Source organism: Accipiter gentilis, chromosome 28 (genome assembly GCF_929443795.1).
Source record: "Accipiter gentilis chromosome 28, bAccGen1.1, whole genome shotgun sequence".
In the NCBI taxonomy this organism is placed as follows: domain Eukaryota; kingdom Metazoa; phylum Chordata; class Aves; order Accipitriformes; family Accipitridae; genus Astur; species Astur gentilis.
In genome coordinates this window covers 15,124,608-15,142,785 of record NC_064907.1, presented here as the reverse complement: position 1 = coordinate 15,142,785, position 18,178 = coordinate 15,124,608, and the positions used below count along the sequence as shown (strand labels likewise).

At 38.8% G+C, this 18,178-nt stretch overlaps 1 protein-coding gene across 24 annotated transcripts in view; it reads left to right on the top strand.

Moving 5' to 3' along the window:
* AFDN (afadin, adherens junction formation factor) overlaps positions 1–15,845 on the top strand; it is a 132,506-nt gene extending 116,661 nt beyond the window's left edge. For 6 of the 24 annotated variants that reach the window (XM_049830938.1, XM_049830947.1, XM_049830945.1 and 3 more), the window contains 5 exons: positions 635–670; positions 5,392–5,526; positions 7,746–8,262; positions 12,429–12,513; positions 13,659–15,845. In XM_049830938.1, coding sequence (XP_049686895.1) covers positions 635–670; positions 5,392–5,526; positions 7,746–8,262; positions 12,429–12,513; positions 13,659–13,803 — 918 coding nt within the window. In that variant the 3' untranslated portion in view covers positions 13,804–15,845. Of the gene's footprint in view, positions 1–634; positions 671–5,391; positions 5,527–7,745; positions 8,263–11,017; positions 11,896–12,428; positions 12,514–13,658 lie in introns of those variants that run through there. The other 18 variants (XM_049830951.1, XM_049830950.1, XM_049830954.1 and 15 more) reach the window with 11 other exon arrangements.
* Positions 15,846–18,178: the final 2,333 nt, after the last annotated feature.

Below are 18,178 nucleotides of genomic sequence, written 5' to 3'. Positions count from 1 at the left end.
CTCAAACTTGGAAACTGAAGAAAGGAAAAGCTAAATATATCTTTGGCAAACAGGTTGCGTTAAAGCCCAGCATTGCTGACATGTAATTTGTAGCACACAGGCAGTTACCTATGGGAATAAAAAAAAAATCCATGTAAAACTGCCATTTTAAAAACCAGCATATTTAAAATTTTACTGTAGCAAGGCTAAAAAGGCCATGTGTCATTAATAGAAAGCCAGTTGTATTGCATAACATTCTATCAGTCTTCTCTGCAAGTGTTGGATTTAAAATACTATTTGTGCATAAGGTTCCAAAATGCTGGAAGAACATTTTGAAACTAAAAAATAACAGTTGTCTTGAACTGAAGTAATGTTTGCATTTTGGTTACATTTCACTGTCTGTACTACTAGAGATGCAATAAGTAGCATCTCTGGAGAACTACTGAGGTTTTGAATGAGTCAAACCAATACTGATAAAAATTTCAGATATTTGATTGTTTTCACTTCTGTACTTGAGGATTATGTCAATTCAGTTCCTCATTCTAAAGCAGCTGACTTAAATAAAAGAAGATGCTTTTGAAATGGCACAAGTCTAACCTATCTTTATTTTCACTGTGCATCTTTCTTTTTTTCCCCCCTTTCTTACTACCTGCAGCAGACTGCTGTGCCAGCAATCTCTGTTCTAGATTTGGTATGTTTGTTTCTTTCTCTTCAATATCTCTTTCCCATTTCAATTCCTGATATTATTGATAACCACCCTATGTACTTTGCATGATGATTTGGCATCTTTGGGTGTTCAAAAATCATTGTGATATAATAAGCAGTAAGTTAACTGTAAGCATGCATGTGAATGTTTCCAGATGTGGTGACTCCTTTCCCTGTGTTTCCTTCCTTTTAGATGTTGTGTTCTGCTTGCAGGCTTGATTTGTTTGTTGTAGCAGTGGTCTAATATAAAACTGTGTATTGGATGTTTTGTGCAGTCATGTTTATAAAATCTCACTAATAACTTTGAATGAACAGGCTGTGAGGTAAGATTTCCTCCCTTCCCTTCCCCACCCCTGCAGGTTTTAGAAGACCTCTAGCAACACCATTCCTTTCCAATTTGAATTGAAATTGTCCTGAGAGCCTAATAATACAGCATACTGTTTCAGCACATGCTGAAACCCTGTTGTTTACAGGTGTTGCAATTTTCTCATTAAAGTAAAAATGAATTGTAAACTCAGAAATTACTTCTGAATTAGTATTTCCAAGTAGGTCACATAAACATGCAATTATTAAGTTACCATATAACTTCAGTTTCAGTTGGTTAATACCATTCTCTTGCATCTAAAACATGACAGGCTTTTGAATTGGAGCAGTAATTGCTATGACTCCAGCTAATTCTGTATTTTATTGCTCTCATTGCAAATGGGTACATGGAAAAAGAGTTCTGTAGTCTTCTAGAGAAGAAATAAATCTCCTTCAAAGTGTATTTCTAGATAATTACTATACCAATTTGACAGAAAGGTAATACTTGCAAGTCCTGTTAGTATAATTAATTTGTGCTGCTGGAAAAAACTGTAAACATGTCAGTTCAAAACATGGATTTGGATATTCAGCACTGCTTTATTTAGAAAAAACACAAAACACCTTTTAAAATGCATACTTCAGATAACTTAGTCTGTCTCAGGCGTTTGGTTTTGTATCTGTGCGGTACAAGCGTTAAGCAGCTGGCAGCAGTGAAACAGGTGAAGCATGTCAGTTTTCTGAATTAATGGACAAGCCAGGAGTCATGGATTTTTCAGACTTAATATCTATCAATATTTTTTCTTATTACTACTCCTGTATTTTTTTGCTTAAGCCTTGTTCCCCAGACCTCTGACTTGATAGATAAGGTTCTTTGCTAAGCAGGCTGTAAACTTCTGGATCTTTCTGCGACAGGAGGTTGTGAAGGCAGACAGTATCATCAGCTTTAAAAATGGATTAGACAAATTCATAGCCATCATGCCTGTAAACAGCTACGCAAAGGATTACACAAGGCTGTACCAGCTGACATCTCTAGTACCGTGCTGGGGAAATGCTAGAAGAAATGGCCAGGCTCCTGTGCAGCTCTTCTTGCTGTGGTCGGAGGCAGAATACTGTGCTAGATGGATCCGTGGCCTGAATCAGTCAAGGATTTATTATCCTCATAAGTTTACCTTTAAAAAAAGAAAGCAAGCGATTTCTGAAATAGATGATGTTGAATGCTGTACCCAGCAAATACTTCTTTTTCCTAATTTCATCATTTTCATACTGTTCATGTGACTTTCTGGGCATAAGTGCATCTGTGCTATGCCACTTCATGTACCTAATTGATTACTACTTTGTTTCTAGAGGAAAAAAATACAATTTCAAATGCTCAGTGCTTTTTATGTATGTCTAACTTCAGCATTGGTGATAGCTGTTCTGCTAATTACAAGGCTGGTGAAAGGTGATGAATAGTTAATGCATGAATTGTCAACTTGGCTAGTGTTTGTCTTTTTAAATTCCCTGGGCCACTACAGATCTGACCCAGCTTTAGCTGTCATAAATAAATAGGTATAAATTTAAAGTTTGTCTGGAACGTCTTTTAAAGCGTTCTAAGCAGTGCTTGGAGAAATGAATTTTGTCTGGAACCTGAGACTTCCTGGATGCCTGCCAGTCCTGTGAATATCTTAACATTTCTGATACAGATCAGCCCATCGGCCCAACGGCTCAGAAGAAAGGTGGCCTTTTTTGCCCTCCGTGGTAGGAATAGTGCTGCAGGCGTGCATTGGCGATGGGGACAGAGTTGTGCAGCGAAGCGAACTGTTGGCAGTTTGCAGTAGAGCTGAGACAAAGCAGGGGGAAAGAATTAGTGCTTTGTGCTTAGCTGCTTTGCTTGCTTGCAGCTGGGAGAATGCTCTTCTCCGTCACTCTGGCTGTACGGATCAGTTGTTTCTACCTGTTACAATATAAACATGTACTGCTTTGGAGAAGCCGTGGAAGTACAGTAAATCACATGAAAACGTGACTTTTTAACTAGAGAAAAACTAATTGGGGCAGAGAAGTATTGAATTGAAATACTCAACCTGGGAATCTAATAGCCTTCTTACTAGAAATGAGACATGAAGCTAATTTTCCTTAGCGTCTTGAAAATTTGGGATGAAGTTTGAATTGGGTACTGCTGTACACAATTACAAACACAAATGCCTGCAAGCGCTCTGGCACGCCTCGCTATCCCACCACTCCCTGCCTTGGTCTGGGAATGCTCCAGAGTAGAAACCAGTTACAAATCAGAAAGAAATTAAATGCCATTCTCTTCAATAGTTGCTCTCTTCCCGCTTGTGCCTTACATATAATTTTTGGCCTTTTTACTAAGTGTTATATTTAGAATAGCCTCTGACCTGGATACCGTTGTCTTCACAATTACTATGGTTCAGATGTTGACAACAGTTCCCAGGTGGGCACCCTGCCCAGTTTTGACTTCTTTCTTTAATTAAGACCAGAAGAAAATAAACCAAACCAGTCCTACTTCCCCTTTAATTTAGTTTCAAATATTTTCTTGTTTAAGAGCATTTGAATAGGAATTTGCTACTAAGCAAAAAGGCATCCATGCTGTAACCTGGGATCAGTAACTGCCATGTTCAGAGTTTTTTCTCTGAGTGCAGCTGGGACAGAGTGAAGGAGTTTTCCTGTATTTTTTCACTGTGCAGTTTTTGCACCCCCCCCTCCCCCCCCCCCCTTTATTTTTTTGTAAGAGGAAATTACTTCTTTTCTATAAACTCTTTTGAATTACTAGCTGTCTTTCCTTTTGACAGCAATATTATCTCCTTTGCTAAAATAATGTCTTTTTAATAGCAAGACAAGAAGAGGTCTTAATTCCAGCAGGGAGTTCCTTAACTACTTTATTCCCTGCTCTACTGTATATACTGAGCTTGATGCCTATGTCATTTTCAGTTAGGAATTACAAAATTTTAGCCCTAAATAAGGGGAATTTCCTTGGAGGTAGATCCTCTACTACATGTTTGCCGAATTATTGCCTAAATGAAATTAATTAATTTTGTTATTTAGCTTTCATGCTCAAAAATGGTGGTGTTTAACACTTCAAATGGGAGGTGTTTTCACTGCAAGTAGTCTGTTTAGCTGCTTGAAGATGTACAAGGCAAATGTTTTCAAAATTACCTGTTGTACAAGGTCATAAGATACCCATAACACAAATACCGTGTGAATAGTGGGGGAAATAATTACCAGAAAATCAGTAAAAAAAATTTTTTTGAAGTTTGATTGATTGGAAAATTTATTAGAAAACCTAATCTGCTTTAAAGCGCATTTCCTGTTAATTAATTATGGGGGGAGATACCTACATGAAGGTTGTCCTCACAAAGTCTATTAAAACTAATTTTATCCTACTATATAATTATTGCTTTGTGTCTTAGGGCCTTTTTCTGTAAATGAACCTGGATTGTAAAACAAATCCAGGTGTAGAGAAGTATCTGTGTTATATGCAGCTTATAGCAAGATGCAGTGATTTACTGATTTGTACCAATTGGTATAAATGATCTTGGGGCAGGGGAGGGAATCACTTTAAAACATATGCTGCAGTAAGAAATAACACTGCATGAAGTCCAGTTAATTTCTACTTGCGAATATTATTGTGCCAGTGAATATTCCTGTCCATAAAGGGCTTCGATACCGTTAGCTTTAGCAAATCATGCAGTTTGGATTGTTGTTCAGTTTTCTGTGCAGTGTTTATCATAAGCATGTATAAAACAGTATTGTCTGTTGGACATCAGTTGTTCATGTGAGCTGTTGAACCTCCGTAGTCAAAGACTTCTTTGCCTCACTCTCTGCTTTTTCCAAAACACATCTGTTGCAGATACAGTGGGAGATTTTATTTATCTCCCGAGACTATTTGCTGACTTGCTGAATGAGCCTGTTACTTTAAATGGATTGACCCTTTGACTAATGAGTCATGATTTTCCGGTGCTTAAGTACTAATCCAAAATGAAAAACCAATTGGCTGCTGGAGCCATGGACTGTTGGTTCCAAGTATTTAATTTCACTTTACTGTACCTATGAGGCTGTGGTTGCTGAAGCTGTCTGGAACGTGAGTCACCTCAGTCTTCTGCTAGGGGTTCATATGTGACTGCTAAAAATGTCTCCCTGTGTGTGTTGTGCTTCTTTTACATATGTAGTTCTGTGCGTCTCCCCTTTTTTCTTTTTTCTTTTTTTTTTTTTTTCACCCCTCCCAAGGGATTTTAGGGAAACCAGTGTAACAAAGCGCACTCTTAACAGATGGACATTATATTGATTTCTCTGTAGTATAGCATTTTCTACTGAATGAGTTATTTTTAGATGCAAATACTCGGGTTACTTTTTTTTGACCCATCTTACCCACGAGTGGCAAAAAAATTAAAGATGCGTCTCTGTTAGTTACAGGATGAAGAACGCAGACGGCAGCAACAGTTGGAAGAAATGCGCAAACGAGAAGCAGAAGACAGGGCCAGGCAGGAAGAAGAGCGCCGACAGCAAGAGGAGGAGCGGACCAGAAGAGAGGCTGAAGAAAAGGTTGTGGTCTTCGAGTGCTGCAGGGCTTCTTACAGGCCTCTCCTCTTTAGCTTGGCCACCAACAGCTCAGTGTTGGGTCAGCAGGGGTTAAACACAGTAGCCCTCCTGATAAGGGTCATGGCCTAAGGCTTCAGTTTATCCAATATAAAACAAAAAGTAATTAAACAAAGAGCCCATTTGTGGTGGCCAGAGTTGACCGGTATTGCAGAAATAGTACTGTAGGCTTACCGGCTGCAGGTTTTTAGCAGTGGCAAGGGCTTGCCTTCAGAGCTTTTTCTGAAACTTATGGCCGAAATCAATTGCCTCCTCGTTTCCTTCAGCCCCCAACATGACCTGCCTACCTTCTTTATTACAATGGCTGCTGAGTTAGTGGTGTTGGGTTTTTCCTTGTCTCTGAGATGGCACTGAAATATTTTTGCAGTAATTGTTTTATAGAGATAGAGAGAAATACGAAATGCAGTGGAGTGGGGATGAGTACTCCATATTGTCTTTTATGTTTGTACTATGGGAAGAAAGGGAATTGGTTTCTAGAAAGGAAGCAAATAATTTCAGCAGATAAGTCACTGTGCAATCACATTCTAAAAATTGAGGCTTCTAGGCTCCTTCCAAACATTATACATGAATTTGAGAAGCTTTATTGTCCAAAACTGGAAGACAAAGCACCTTCTTTGACTCAGCGTATTTGTTAAAACCCTCTTCTTCCTAGAGAAAGAACGGTTACTTTTGCTCAGATTGAAGACTTGCCTGTTAGTAACACTGGCTTCAGAATGAAGACAGAGGGCTAGCTTTTAATGTTGAGAGAAGTTTCATCTTGGAAGAATGAGCAAATATATTTAAAAAAATAAACAAAACACCTTAGATATATTTGCTTTGTTAATTTGTTTTGTTAGTTTGTTTCCAAGCTCTGTTACATTTTTTCCATAAGCAGTATGGGTTGAGGAGTGGGGGAAGGCTTAGCAGGGGGTGGTGATAGGTGGGAAGTGAGGAAGGTGTATCTGGACTGAGGAAAGTATTTAAAAATATACTGTAGGAAGTTAAAAAAAGCAACCAAAACAACCAACCAAGGCTCTCTTAATTTCTGACGATGACACAGCCAAATGACATTTGGATCACAGGCTTGAAAGGGTTTTCACTGACAGATCTTGACTGAGACACTCACACATCTACCAACTCAGAACTCAGCACCATCTGACCGCTAAAATGGTTTTAGAGTAGTACAAGGAGATGAGTTTCATGTCTTTGCTCTAGATGAACAAGATCAGGTTGATTTATTATTTTTTTTTAGGATAACTGACTCAACGGTGTCGAGCAGATAAAGTGGCTTTTTTTTTTGAACACGTGGATTAAAACCAGAAATGATGGTTGTTCAAAATGTCATGTATTCCCAGCAGAAGTTATACTACGCTTAGACAAAAGAGTTTGTGTAACATATGGTTTCCAAATACACGTTTTCATTTGTTATCAAACAAACTACTGAATAGACCCTTGTATTAATTTACAATGTGGCTTAGACAAGAGCTGAACAGAATTAAATGCTATTTAGTTTTAAAACAGTAAAAAAAGTCTTAAACTGGAAAAAATACATAGAAGATATTTCATGGCCTTTTAAATGGTCAATAGCCTCATATAAATATCATTAGGTTTTTTTAATTTGTTTCTTATAAATGTTTTTAAAAAAAAGTTATTTGATGTCTGTTGTAGAAAAGTTCTTGATTTGTACGTGAAAGCAGTTTTGCTGGTGTTTACACTAGAAGCTTTGTTAGGAGTCATCTATTCCAAGGCTCTGTTGATTAATTTACATTGTATAAGCATGCAGCAAAATTACAAAGTGCCTTTTTTAAGGTGGTAGTTAATTCTAGTTATTTTTCCTTTCCCATAGATTCTCTACAGCTGTAGTAAATCTACCCCTTATTAACTGTTGTTACATTTTGAGTAATAAATGCTGGACTTGCCCTTAGTTCACACAGGTAGTTGCCTTAGTTACCACAGGCAGTGGTAAACCTGGAAATAACAGCAAAATGCTGTGTTACAGGACGACTGCCATTTTTTTCATAGTAGTAAGTATTATTTGTATGAGACCATATAGATGGCTCTGCTTATTGCCAGAAAAGGAGACAAAAAAAGATGTTTGTAGCTCAGTGATGGAAAACTTGAATCTCTCTTAGATTGAAACGTCTGTCTTTCTGACCACTGTGTTTCTGTTTCCTCTGGACTTGCAGAGGCGACAGGAAGAGGAGTATTACAGTCGCTTAGAGGCTGAAAGGCGCAGGCAGCACGATGAAGCAGAACGAAGATTACTGGAACCTGACGAGCCTGGTCTGTACAGACCTCCGCTTCCACGGGAATATGAACTCCCATCCCCAACCCCTTCATCTAACGCTCCTCCTCCCCCACCTCAGCGAAACACCTCTTACCTCAAAACACAGGTCCTCTCCCCTGACACGATTTATACTGCCAAGTTTGTTGCATACAATGATGATGATGAGGAGGAGGAGGATTCCAATCTAGCAGGTCAGGATAAGTACTCCAGCACAAGAAAATCTTATGGTGACTTTCCTCCTGCCACCCTTAAGCCACAGCAGCCCTCCCGCCAGCCTCGCCCAGTTTCAGATGGCCTCTTTCTTTCCAACTCATTCCAGTCATCTCCAGTCAATGCCAACAGTACTGCGGCCAAACAAAGCCAGCCCCCGCCCCCACCAAACAAACACAGTTTCATCCATGCCAGCAGCTCTAAAGGTAGACGCCATGAAATCAATCGTCTCTACAGAACTATCCTCATGTTTTCAACTCTGGTGCTGTAGATTGAATCACTGACTTTGTGATTTACTTTTTTTCCCCACTTATCACTTTTCACTATGGTGATCTAACTTAAATCCTGATATTAATATGAATCCTCCAATTTTTCATTATTTTGATCTCTCAAATTTCCTTGTTCCTTACCCAAACTCTTCAAAAGCAGAAATTCCATCTTTCACACGATGAATCGGAAATTATTTTAACTGTTACTCAACCAATTTAAAGTACTGTTGGTTTTGGCTTTCACTCTGTATCTTTCAGTGATTTGTTATGTATGACTGACCCCTGGGTTCTCAGGGCAGCTGGAAGTGCACCTTTCTTGAACACAGGAAACTTTTTCTAATGGGTTCATGGACAGAGCTTATCTTCTGCTTTCGTTATTGGTACCAGGGTTCTCTCTTTTAATAGTGTGTGCAAATGGCTTTAAAAATTACCTTTGTAGACGTAGTTCTTACATATACAAGCACCAAGAGACATATAGGACATGCAGTTAGTTTCATGGATTAGGCACCATTCCTTTACTTCTGGTTCGTACAGCGCAGTTTTCTTGCAAAGAGAGACAAAAATCTAAATTTCATCTTTGTGTCTTTTGCCTTACTCCTTCCCTCCCCTTCTATGCCCCTGTAATTCTTTGTCTGCTCATCTTGTTTCTTTTATATCTCCAAGAGGGCAACCATAATGGAGTTTCATTTCAAGTAGAGCTCTAGCTGCTAGTAACTTCAGCACTGTATTTTATCTGCAGAGTACTAGTTTAGCTATACTCATGAATTCAAAGCTAATTCAGTCCAAAGTTCCATGCTAAATGTTTTTTAAGCTACTGCCATATAGGAAGAATCTTACATACTCTTTGAGTATGTGTCTGTGTAGATCTCATTCTAATAAATTTGCAGTTTATTAATAGATTTTGTCTTTAAATAGCAGCATCTGCCAGCACTTCTCATACATTTGTTTTCTTCTTCTATATTCTTCTGAAGGGAATGGTGGCCATGACATTCCCATAGTTTGTTCTTTTTACTTGTACTGGAAGTCAACAAATGCCTGACAACCAACTCCAGCTGATCAAATTGTCCTTCTAAAATGCAAAGGGTAGCAAGGGAAAGAGTTTATGCTAGCTTCTAGCCAAATGGCTAACTTATTTACTGGATTCCAGTCTCAATGACAAATGTGGAAGCCTACAATATGGTATATCCCTGATCACCTTTTTGGCCACGTAACAAGTTATGAAAATCATGTGCTTTCTTTAATCAGAGGTGTGGTGTCCCCTGGTCATAGGGAGCATATGAGCCTCAGAAGAGGTTCCAGCTATCAGAAGCACTTCTAATCCAGCTGTAGTAGTGTATTAATCTGCTTTAGGATATGTAGGAGGCCATACAGGTACATGATACTCAGAGCTTCCTGTCTGCATCCTTTTCAATTAAGGCTCAAGTCATTGTTTTCCAGCAAGGCATCCTTTCCTTTGCAGGGCAAATTAGCCTCTGCTGCAGTTGGACTGCTTCCCATGCCGAAGAGAAGCTCTGCACAGCATTGGATAGTTTTAATATTGGTGAAGGGACAATAGTTTGGCTCAGTTGTAATTACTGTCCAACTGTTGATGCTTAGTTGATGTTGATGTTGATGCTTAGCAGTTTCGCTGTTCAGGGTCAGTACAGCACCCAAGCTGCATAAAAATTATCTACCCTGGTAGTCTAAAGGGAGGGGAAAAAAAACCGAAACGTGTTTATTTACCCTGGTGTTGCCTCTCAGATCTCGTGATGTAGTAGTCCCTATGGATCCTGCAAGCCCATCTATCACTCCTGTCTGGCTCTGTCATAGGTTGCAAATCCTAAATGAAGGTGAGAGAAGGTTTTCGCTTTTCAGTGTGTTGTCATTGGACTGGAGTGTAAGTAGACACACTGTACCCTACCTGCTCTATGCTACCATTACAGGGCAAATAATTCCATTGTGCCTACCTACCATGCATGTGAGCCCACTGATAAACCCACAACCAGTGAACCCGAATCACAGTTTTGTATCAGAAGAACTCTAGCTTTTGAGCACTTTATATCACACAGAATTAATGAGTTAAAATAAGATTCTAGAAAGGCAGGAAACATGGAAAAGATTCTCTTTAAACACTACGACTATCTGTGTTGTCAGCTTGCTCTTAGGAATATTCTGAAATGGCAGGCTTCTGACATGAAATTTTTGTACTGTATGTACTGAATTCTTCTTTCAAAGGACTTTCTTTTTCTAGAAATTCTTATTTGAAACTGACTACGACAGAGTATAAAATGTGCCTTCTGTCACAACATGTAGGCTTCCAAAGGCCTCTGCTTCCCTTCCGTATTTGGAAGGCTGTACATGTGATGAACTAAGTAACTGTAGAACCATTGGTCACTAGCTGGCACCACCACTCTTCCTGCCTCCCATCATCCACAACCCAGAATGCCATTTCCTATGTAATTGCACTTCCCACTCCTGCCTTCTGTTAATTTTAACGGAAAAATGAATCTCAGGACAGCGAAACGTTCAGTGATACTTTTTGTGTGCGCGCGTTTGTTTTTCCCTGGAAAACAATGAGGACTTCTACAAAGATTTGGTTAGGGTTTTGGTAACAATTAAAGAATATTGTAGTATGATGCTTCGCCTTTAATAACCTAATTCATAAACCATACAACTAATTCTGAATACTCTTATTTCATAATTTTTAAAATAGCCATGAGAACAGGTTAACTTCACCTGATTGCTCAAGCTTCTATGAAGACTGCCTGCGTAACGTACAAAGCCGTTTGCACAAAATGCAGAATTCACTGTGCAGTTTACCATCTCCCATCTCGCTGACTCTGTTGCATTACTGTCCTTTACAGCTCGTTTCTGTTCTGAATGTTAACTCTAGTAAACCACGCTTCTGCAAATTTTGCTCTCGTACCTTCTTCCACTGCGTCTCTTAAGACCATCGGGTCTGTCAACTAACCAAGAAAAAAGCCAACACCCAAATCAAAACTACTGTCCTAAAGCCGGGTGGAAGTGTGAACCACAGCACGTGGATCCAGACTTGTCGAAGTAGGGAAGGCAGTACTTATATGTATGTAAGACTCATGTCTGAAAGGAGAAAAACTTCCATATGCTTGGCATACCTAATATGATTTGGCCTGCTACAAAATTTTGGTGGAAAAAATGTAGCCTACAACACGCTAGCTAAATTGGTTTCTGTGTTCCAGCCTCATAGGTCTCTTATTGACTGTTTATGAGAAATTACCTATACCAGTGGAAGAAGCAAACATTTCCTTTTGTACCAAAGAAGGTTCACAAGACATAACACGTACAATATTGAGACCAGAACTGTCTGAAGACAAATCTGAGTATTGTGCTGATACTTATTATTACTTTTTCCGGATGGTTATTAAGAGAGTATGGTCTTAAATGTAAATGAAATTATTCAACTTATTGATTGGAAAGGAAAGGTTTTGTCTTGTGGCCTTTAGAAAGAATTAATATAATGTGTAAAATCTGTGTGTTGTATCAACTTAAACTAAAGGTGCAGTGCTGCAAGATACCTTGCTTGAAATTTAAATTTAAGAGCGGGGGGGGGGGGGGGGGGGGCAGGGAATGGGGGATTTTCTGAATGATACAGTTTACTTAATCAGACTAAACAGAGACAAAAATTCTGACTCTGCTAAATTGCAAAGATAGTATATACTAATCTTAGCTTACTTCTAGCCTCATAAAGGGAGCAGCTGCAGCTAACTTGCTTCCTGTGGAGCTTGTTACAGGGTAATGAAGTGTGTTGCTCTTTCTGTCAATCTCCTTGAACAACTTGTAATGTTTGTCTTACAGTAAGCCATAATAAGATAAAGATCATGATTTGATTTGTACTGGATAATCTAAACAAAGTGTCTTCTGACTCAAAATTAGGAATAAAAAAATTATAGCTGTTTTGAGGGGAGGGTGGAATTTAGTACTACTGATTTTAAATATTCTGGATTTCAAATGACCAATTAAATTTATTTCTGACTCTAGTTTGAGATTATTTCTTGAAAGAAGCACTGCACCTTTTTGAAGAAATACAATATAAAACTTCTGTGTTGTAACTGCAGTCCTTCAACTTACTTTTTCTTTTGCATAAGGAATAAATTCATACACTGGATCTACAGGAGCAGCTGTTGGGGCCCATGAAGTTTATCGGGATCCAAGAGACAAAAGATCTAAAAGGTGACAGGCAGGAGTCCATTAACTTTTATACACCTGACTTGGCTAACTTCTGCAATATGTACCATTGTTGTTCTATCTCTGTGGGCTATTCAAGAGCTCTGGAGTACCTTGGGTTACTATAAAATACAGCTAAGTTCTCCACAAGTCTTTAGGTGATATGAAGTACTACTTCATAGCAGCAAATTTCAGTGCTACAACTGAGTAAACTGAATGATAATTGTAAATTAACAACTTCAACTGGTTTAGGTGTATTTATAAATCTGAACAGTAGCTCTCAAGTGGGATTCTTGACAAATTTGTAATAAGCATTAGTAATACAGGCTATATCTTCTGTGTGAGTGGCAAGCTTTGCTGAGTAGCATACTGAAGATGTGAAAGGGCTTGGCTAGGATGCTATAGAAGCTGTTAGCCCAGCTGCTGCATTTTAAAATGCAGTTAATGTTTCAGTGGAGTGTGCAGAGCAGAGAACTCTTGGAGCTAAAAGGGAAACCTCTTCTGATCAAGAAACTGAAATGTATACTAAAGCTTTATTGTACGAGGGTTAATCACATATGTAAAGTATTGTTACAGCTGCAACTAAGAATGATTTGAGATCTTCACTGCAGTGGTCAGAAACACATAATACAAAAGTTGGTTTTCTACAACAGTAAGAGATAAGTGCAAGAGCTTAGGCAATGATTGCACTCGGAAGCTTTGCCAGCAGATGAAGTACAGAGGTGCTGCAGCTGCTAGAGCACACCTCAGTACTAGTAGCTTTGTTTACCAAGACATAAAAGCTTTGTATTCCAGGTTTTTTTCCTAGACGAGTGCCACCACAGAGAGGCTTGCTACTTTAGCCATAACAGCAATCCTGTGCTAAGATAGAGCCTTAGTTTTACACTTGCACTTCGCTTTGAAAGTTGGCAAGCAGTTTCATTCATGTTTATGTGCCAGAGATGGTCATGGGCTATTAATTTGCCTAAGTGATAGCACAATGTCAGAATTAAAGGTATGCGTGGGGAACAAAACCCTGCAGAACACTAAATGGGGAATCTTTTGCTGTATTCAAAATAGCTGTCAGTTGATACATGTCGCTAAGAATTACTATATTTAAGGATATTGTAGTTAAGAATTATAACAAAGACTTTTTTTTCCCCCCTTTCCAGTCAAGATACAGATTTACCTGGAGCACCAGAAAACTTGACGTTCAGGGAACGCCAACGACTTTTTTCACAGGGTCAGGATGTATCCAATAAAGTAAAAGCTTCTAGGAAATTAATGGAACTGGAAAACGAGTTGAACACAAAGTAAGATTAAAGCACCTTATCAGATGTAACTGAAGATCTCTAAACTGAGGGATTGAGATGGGGGGCACACTACTAATGAACAGAAAATGAATGTTTTCTGAAAGGAGTGACTTTGATTCCTCTATATCTAAGACTGTTAATTAAGATTTAGAGATGTTGCAATAGCAAGAAAACTGATTACTTTGCCAGGAGCTTGTGGTTTATACAATGAAAGCACTGTAAAATTTTAAAGATATGAATCACGTGAAGGTAACTTTTTTTCCTTTCTGTTTTGGGGGTTAAGTTCTTGTGCACCAGACCAAGTAGCACTTGTCAAAGATAAGTTCTGTTTCCTGGTGTTTTACAGACACACTTTTGTTTTAGCTGCTGAGCAGAGAGAGTGAGAATAGCTTGAACTGCCTAAACTAAACTGTGCACTAGAAATTAGTATTTTAGGTTGTTTGATAAGAAGCCAATATCTGGGCCACCTTAAATAAGACTATAGCAAGTTTGACATACTGTAGGGTGTTCATAGAATGCTCAGCATATCAATACAGATCTTACCATTGCTTATTACTGGAGTAACACACGTTCTGTAGGTAGAACCTTGGAATAAAAACATTTCTAGTCCTACGTATTTGTTGGGTCTAAAATGGGTTGCCTGAGAATTTGTCTGTAGTTATGGAAAAGTCTGTATGTTGATGCATCCCCACTATATGTGCTTCAGACTTTCAAAAATGTGAAGATAAAACCTTTGGGTAATTGTTTCATTAAAAAAATTATATAAGCAATAGATAGTAGGCTACACTAGTGGCCCTTCAGCTAGGACCAAAATGTTCGTAATGTATTAAAGGCGAGGAGTAATGATGCTAGTTCCAAGGTGGATGGAAGAGATGCATATGTTTTCTGAGAAAGGTAGATGAGAAGTTATTAGGCAATTAGGTGTGGAACAGTATCGATAAGTCTGCTATTATCAGTTCAGCAATATCTTTCCTTTTTTTCTGTGGAGAAGTGAACTGGCACATTAGAGAGAAAGACTGAAGTGTGAACCATCAAATACGATACTGCTGCTGGGAGTGTGAATGTTAGTGTGGTCGTTAACAGAGATGGTGTGCTGGCAGCGAACCGTCTCTGCTCACACTGAGGAAGCAGTGCTAGCGAGCTCTCCTTTAGTCTAGCTGGCTTTACCGACATCCTGTTAACTGTTGTACTGAAAATCTTTCTGGCAGTTCAAGCTATTTTTTCACACTGTAATAGCCTTATTTAATTTTAAATTGTTAATCTTTTTCCTCCCGCTATCTCTTCAGCTATGCGTATGTGGCTGATGATGTTGGGAATAAGGACCTCATCAGAATTTTTCTCATTGTGTGATGTTAAGACAATATATATTGTGATTCCAAACAAATTTTCTATTTGACAAAGCCCTTTATTGGCTTTAGATGATTTTTTTTTTCCTGTATCATATTGTTCTCTTATAAATATATATTTAGGGAATTGTGCACACTTCCAAATACAAAGGGGTAGACTTTCACTGCCTTAGGAAAGAAATCACTTTTAATAAGAGTTGTATGATAAATAAATGCAAGTTAATGAAAATTGGAGTGTAAATATTTTTTACGTATTTCAGGTTTCTTATTTGAAAGTGTGCTTTTACCGTTTCACCTGTTAAATATGAAGTAGAAGATTAAACTGGTTCAAAGTGTTAATGAAGGATCTGCATGCTTGCTATGTCTGTTAATCAGGAAAAGCAAGCCTCTCCCAATTTATCTTGAGAACACTAGCAGCCTTACAGTGACAAATTTTTCTTAAGGAAAAAAAACTTATGCTGTGGCTGAATTACTGTTGCTGCTAGAATCTGAAAAAGGCTTAGCAAAAAAAAATACCTATAACCTTCAGTGGAGTGGATTTGGCCGCTATTGGGCATTCGGGTCAAGTGTGAATATGTGTAAAAGTGCTTTTCATATTTGTCTGTGCATTATTATGAAAAACATCAAAACTGCTGTAGTTTCCCATTTCTACTGTATTTCACTTGCAACCTATTTTTAATAAAGTTTGTATTGTATTTAACTTTGCATTAAATGTTTTTTGTACTGTTTGTTATTTAATTCTGCATTCATAAACCAAAGGGGCTCTTCGTGTGTTTTGCCTTGCCTGTCCTTTTAAAATATGCTTACAAGCAAAGTCAGAGGATCGCATAATGAATAGATGAAAACCTCAGATTAATTTTACATGGAGAATCAACAAAGGAGGCTGATTCTCATTGATCAGAGAGGAGCATTTCTTGACCTAATGTTGTTCATATCTGTAGCAGTGACTTGAAAGAGGAGGTAATTTAACCAGCAACTTACGAAATAGTCAATATTGGTGGAGTCCGTTACCCGGGCTAGTCTAGTCGTATTGTGTGTGTATCCTCCTCAAGTGCAAGCTGTATTTCTAACAGTGAAGAGAAACCTGGAATGCAGCTTCTTTTGGAAAAGTAAATAGTTTTACAACCAGTGTCTCCATTGTGATTGCTGTGCTTAAAGTCATTTGATCTCTTTATTTTGAACACAAGGACAGGATAACTTTTTGTCAAATCTCGGAATAAAAAAATCAGTTTGACTGACCTGGAAGTTCAGAGGCGTGGACTCAATTCAGTGTGTAGTTTTGAATGAAAGTTGAGCTAAAGGCCTTAGAAATGGTGGTGCTCCTCTTTTATTGTTGGATTGATAAGGTTAGATAACTTGACTCTTGATGGGGGCAACAGTTCAAACTCTGCTTGGGGAGAGGGCGGAAGGGAACCAGGCCCCACTGAAGTGCTGTAGCTGAATGTCCACTGGAGCCAGGATTGAGAGCCACCTATGTCTCTTTCCAGGTGAGTACCTTAATCTTTTGAGTTGTGGGGTCTAGACTTCGGAATTTTCAAAATCACTAATAAGGATGTTCTGGATTTTTGTATGAGAGATGTGTGTATAAAGGCCAGGAAGAAACTAAAGGAACCACAGAAAGACAGAAGTGCTGTTCAGTAAGTTGGAAGGAAATGACTGCCAGGACCTCAAGGCATGGCTGAGGGGAATCTTATCCATGTTTTGAGTCTGTAGTTTTTGACTGTGAGAGCAGCCTAAAAGAACTTTTAATTTTGAATATAGAACATGTAGTCTAGAAGAAAAAGGAAACAATCCATTGTCCTTCTGTATGGTAGTCCCTCCATCATAGGAAGAACAAAGAACTGGTACAAGCAAAAAGTGACTTATTTGATGAGGCTGTAGCTGTTGCAGCTGCGAACTGTCACAGAAACATTAATTTTCCAGGCTGTGCAGGAGGAGCTGTGTATTACACAGCAGTGATAACACATTTTCAGTGGGAAAATAAATTTTGAGCTATGCCTTGCACAGTTCAGGTCAGGTTTGCTAAGTGAGCACAGCAGGATGATGCAGCTGAAAGTGCAGTCAGCATCTGCTTTCCTTTAGGGACACAAGTTGTCATCCTTCATAGCATAGCTCTTGATAATTTAATTGATGGTGACCCTTATGGTGATAAGTGTGTGAAACTACGTTTGCATATGCAGCCAGGTGTGCTGCTCCGAGCAAAAACTCTTTTAGTGATGTTAAACCTCTGTCAAATTCTCCCTTTGGCACCCATCACCCACAATACACTGCTTTCCAACTGCCTTTATGTACTGTTTGTACTACGGTCTTGCTCATAATTGCAGAGAAGGCAGGGAAATGAAGAAATGGACAAAGTCCATAGTATACATCCTGTTTACTGATACAATGAATGATATACTAGATTGTATGGATTGCTGTTTGTAGGTCAAGCAATGAGTGCACAAGCAGCAGAATAAACAACTGTCCTTTACCTCCTAATTCAATTAGATAACATGAGAAATAGCCATGATAAAAAATGAGCTTCACCAAGAATATTCTTAAAACACACATAGTAACTTGTGTATTTAATAATAAGAATGGCAAGAGGTCTGATTGTTCGTCCTGTTTTATGGAATGACCTGCTGTCTCAAATGGACAGTTAGTGGGTGTGTGGCCCAGAAGGCAAAGCCTCATGGATTAACAGTTGGGAGTTGGCCGACTTGTTTCCCAGCTGTAATGGCAGGGAAACTCCTTAAGGAGTCCAAAGTGCAATAGACCTGCTTGGAGAATCTGTTTATTCTTAGGAACATGTGGATGTTCAGAACTGACCCACAGCTACTGAACCAAATGTCTTGCTAAAAATGTGGAATGAAATACTTACAGCTTCACTGAATAATGTTTTAGGAGGTTCAGATGAGAGGCTGTGTGCAGTACAGCAGCCTCAAGTCACTGTCTGCCAAGCATGGTGAAAGCAATCTCATACGGGCAGTAGAAGATCCGCAGGCGTACCACTGTGAATCTCTCCGTGTTTGGCACAAGAGGTATAGCAACCTT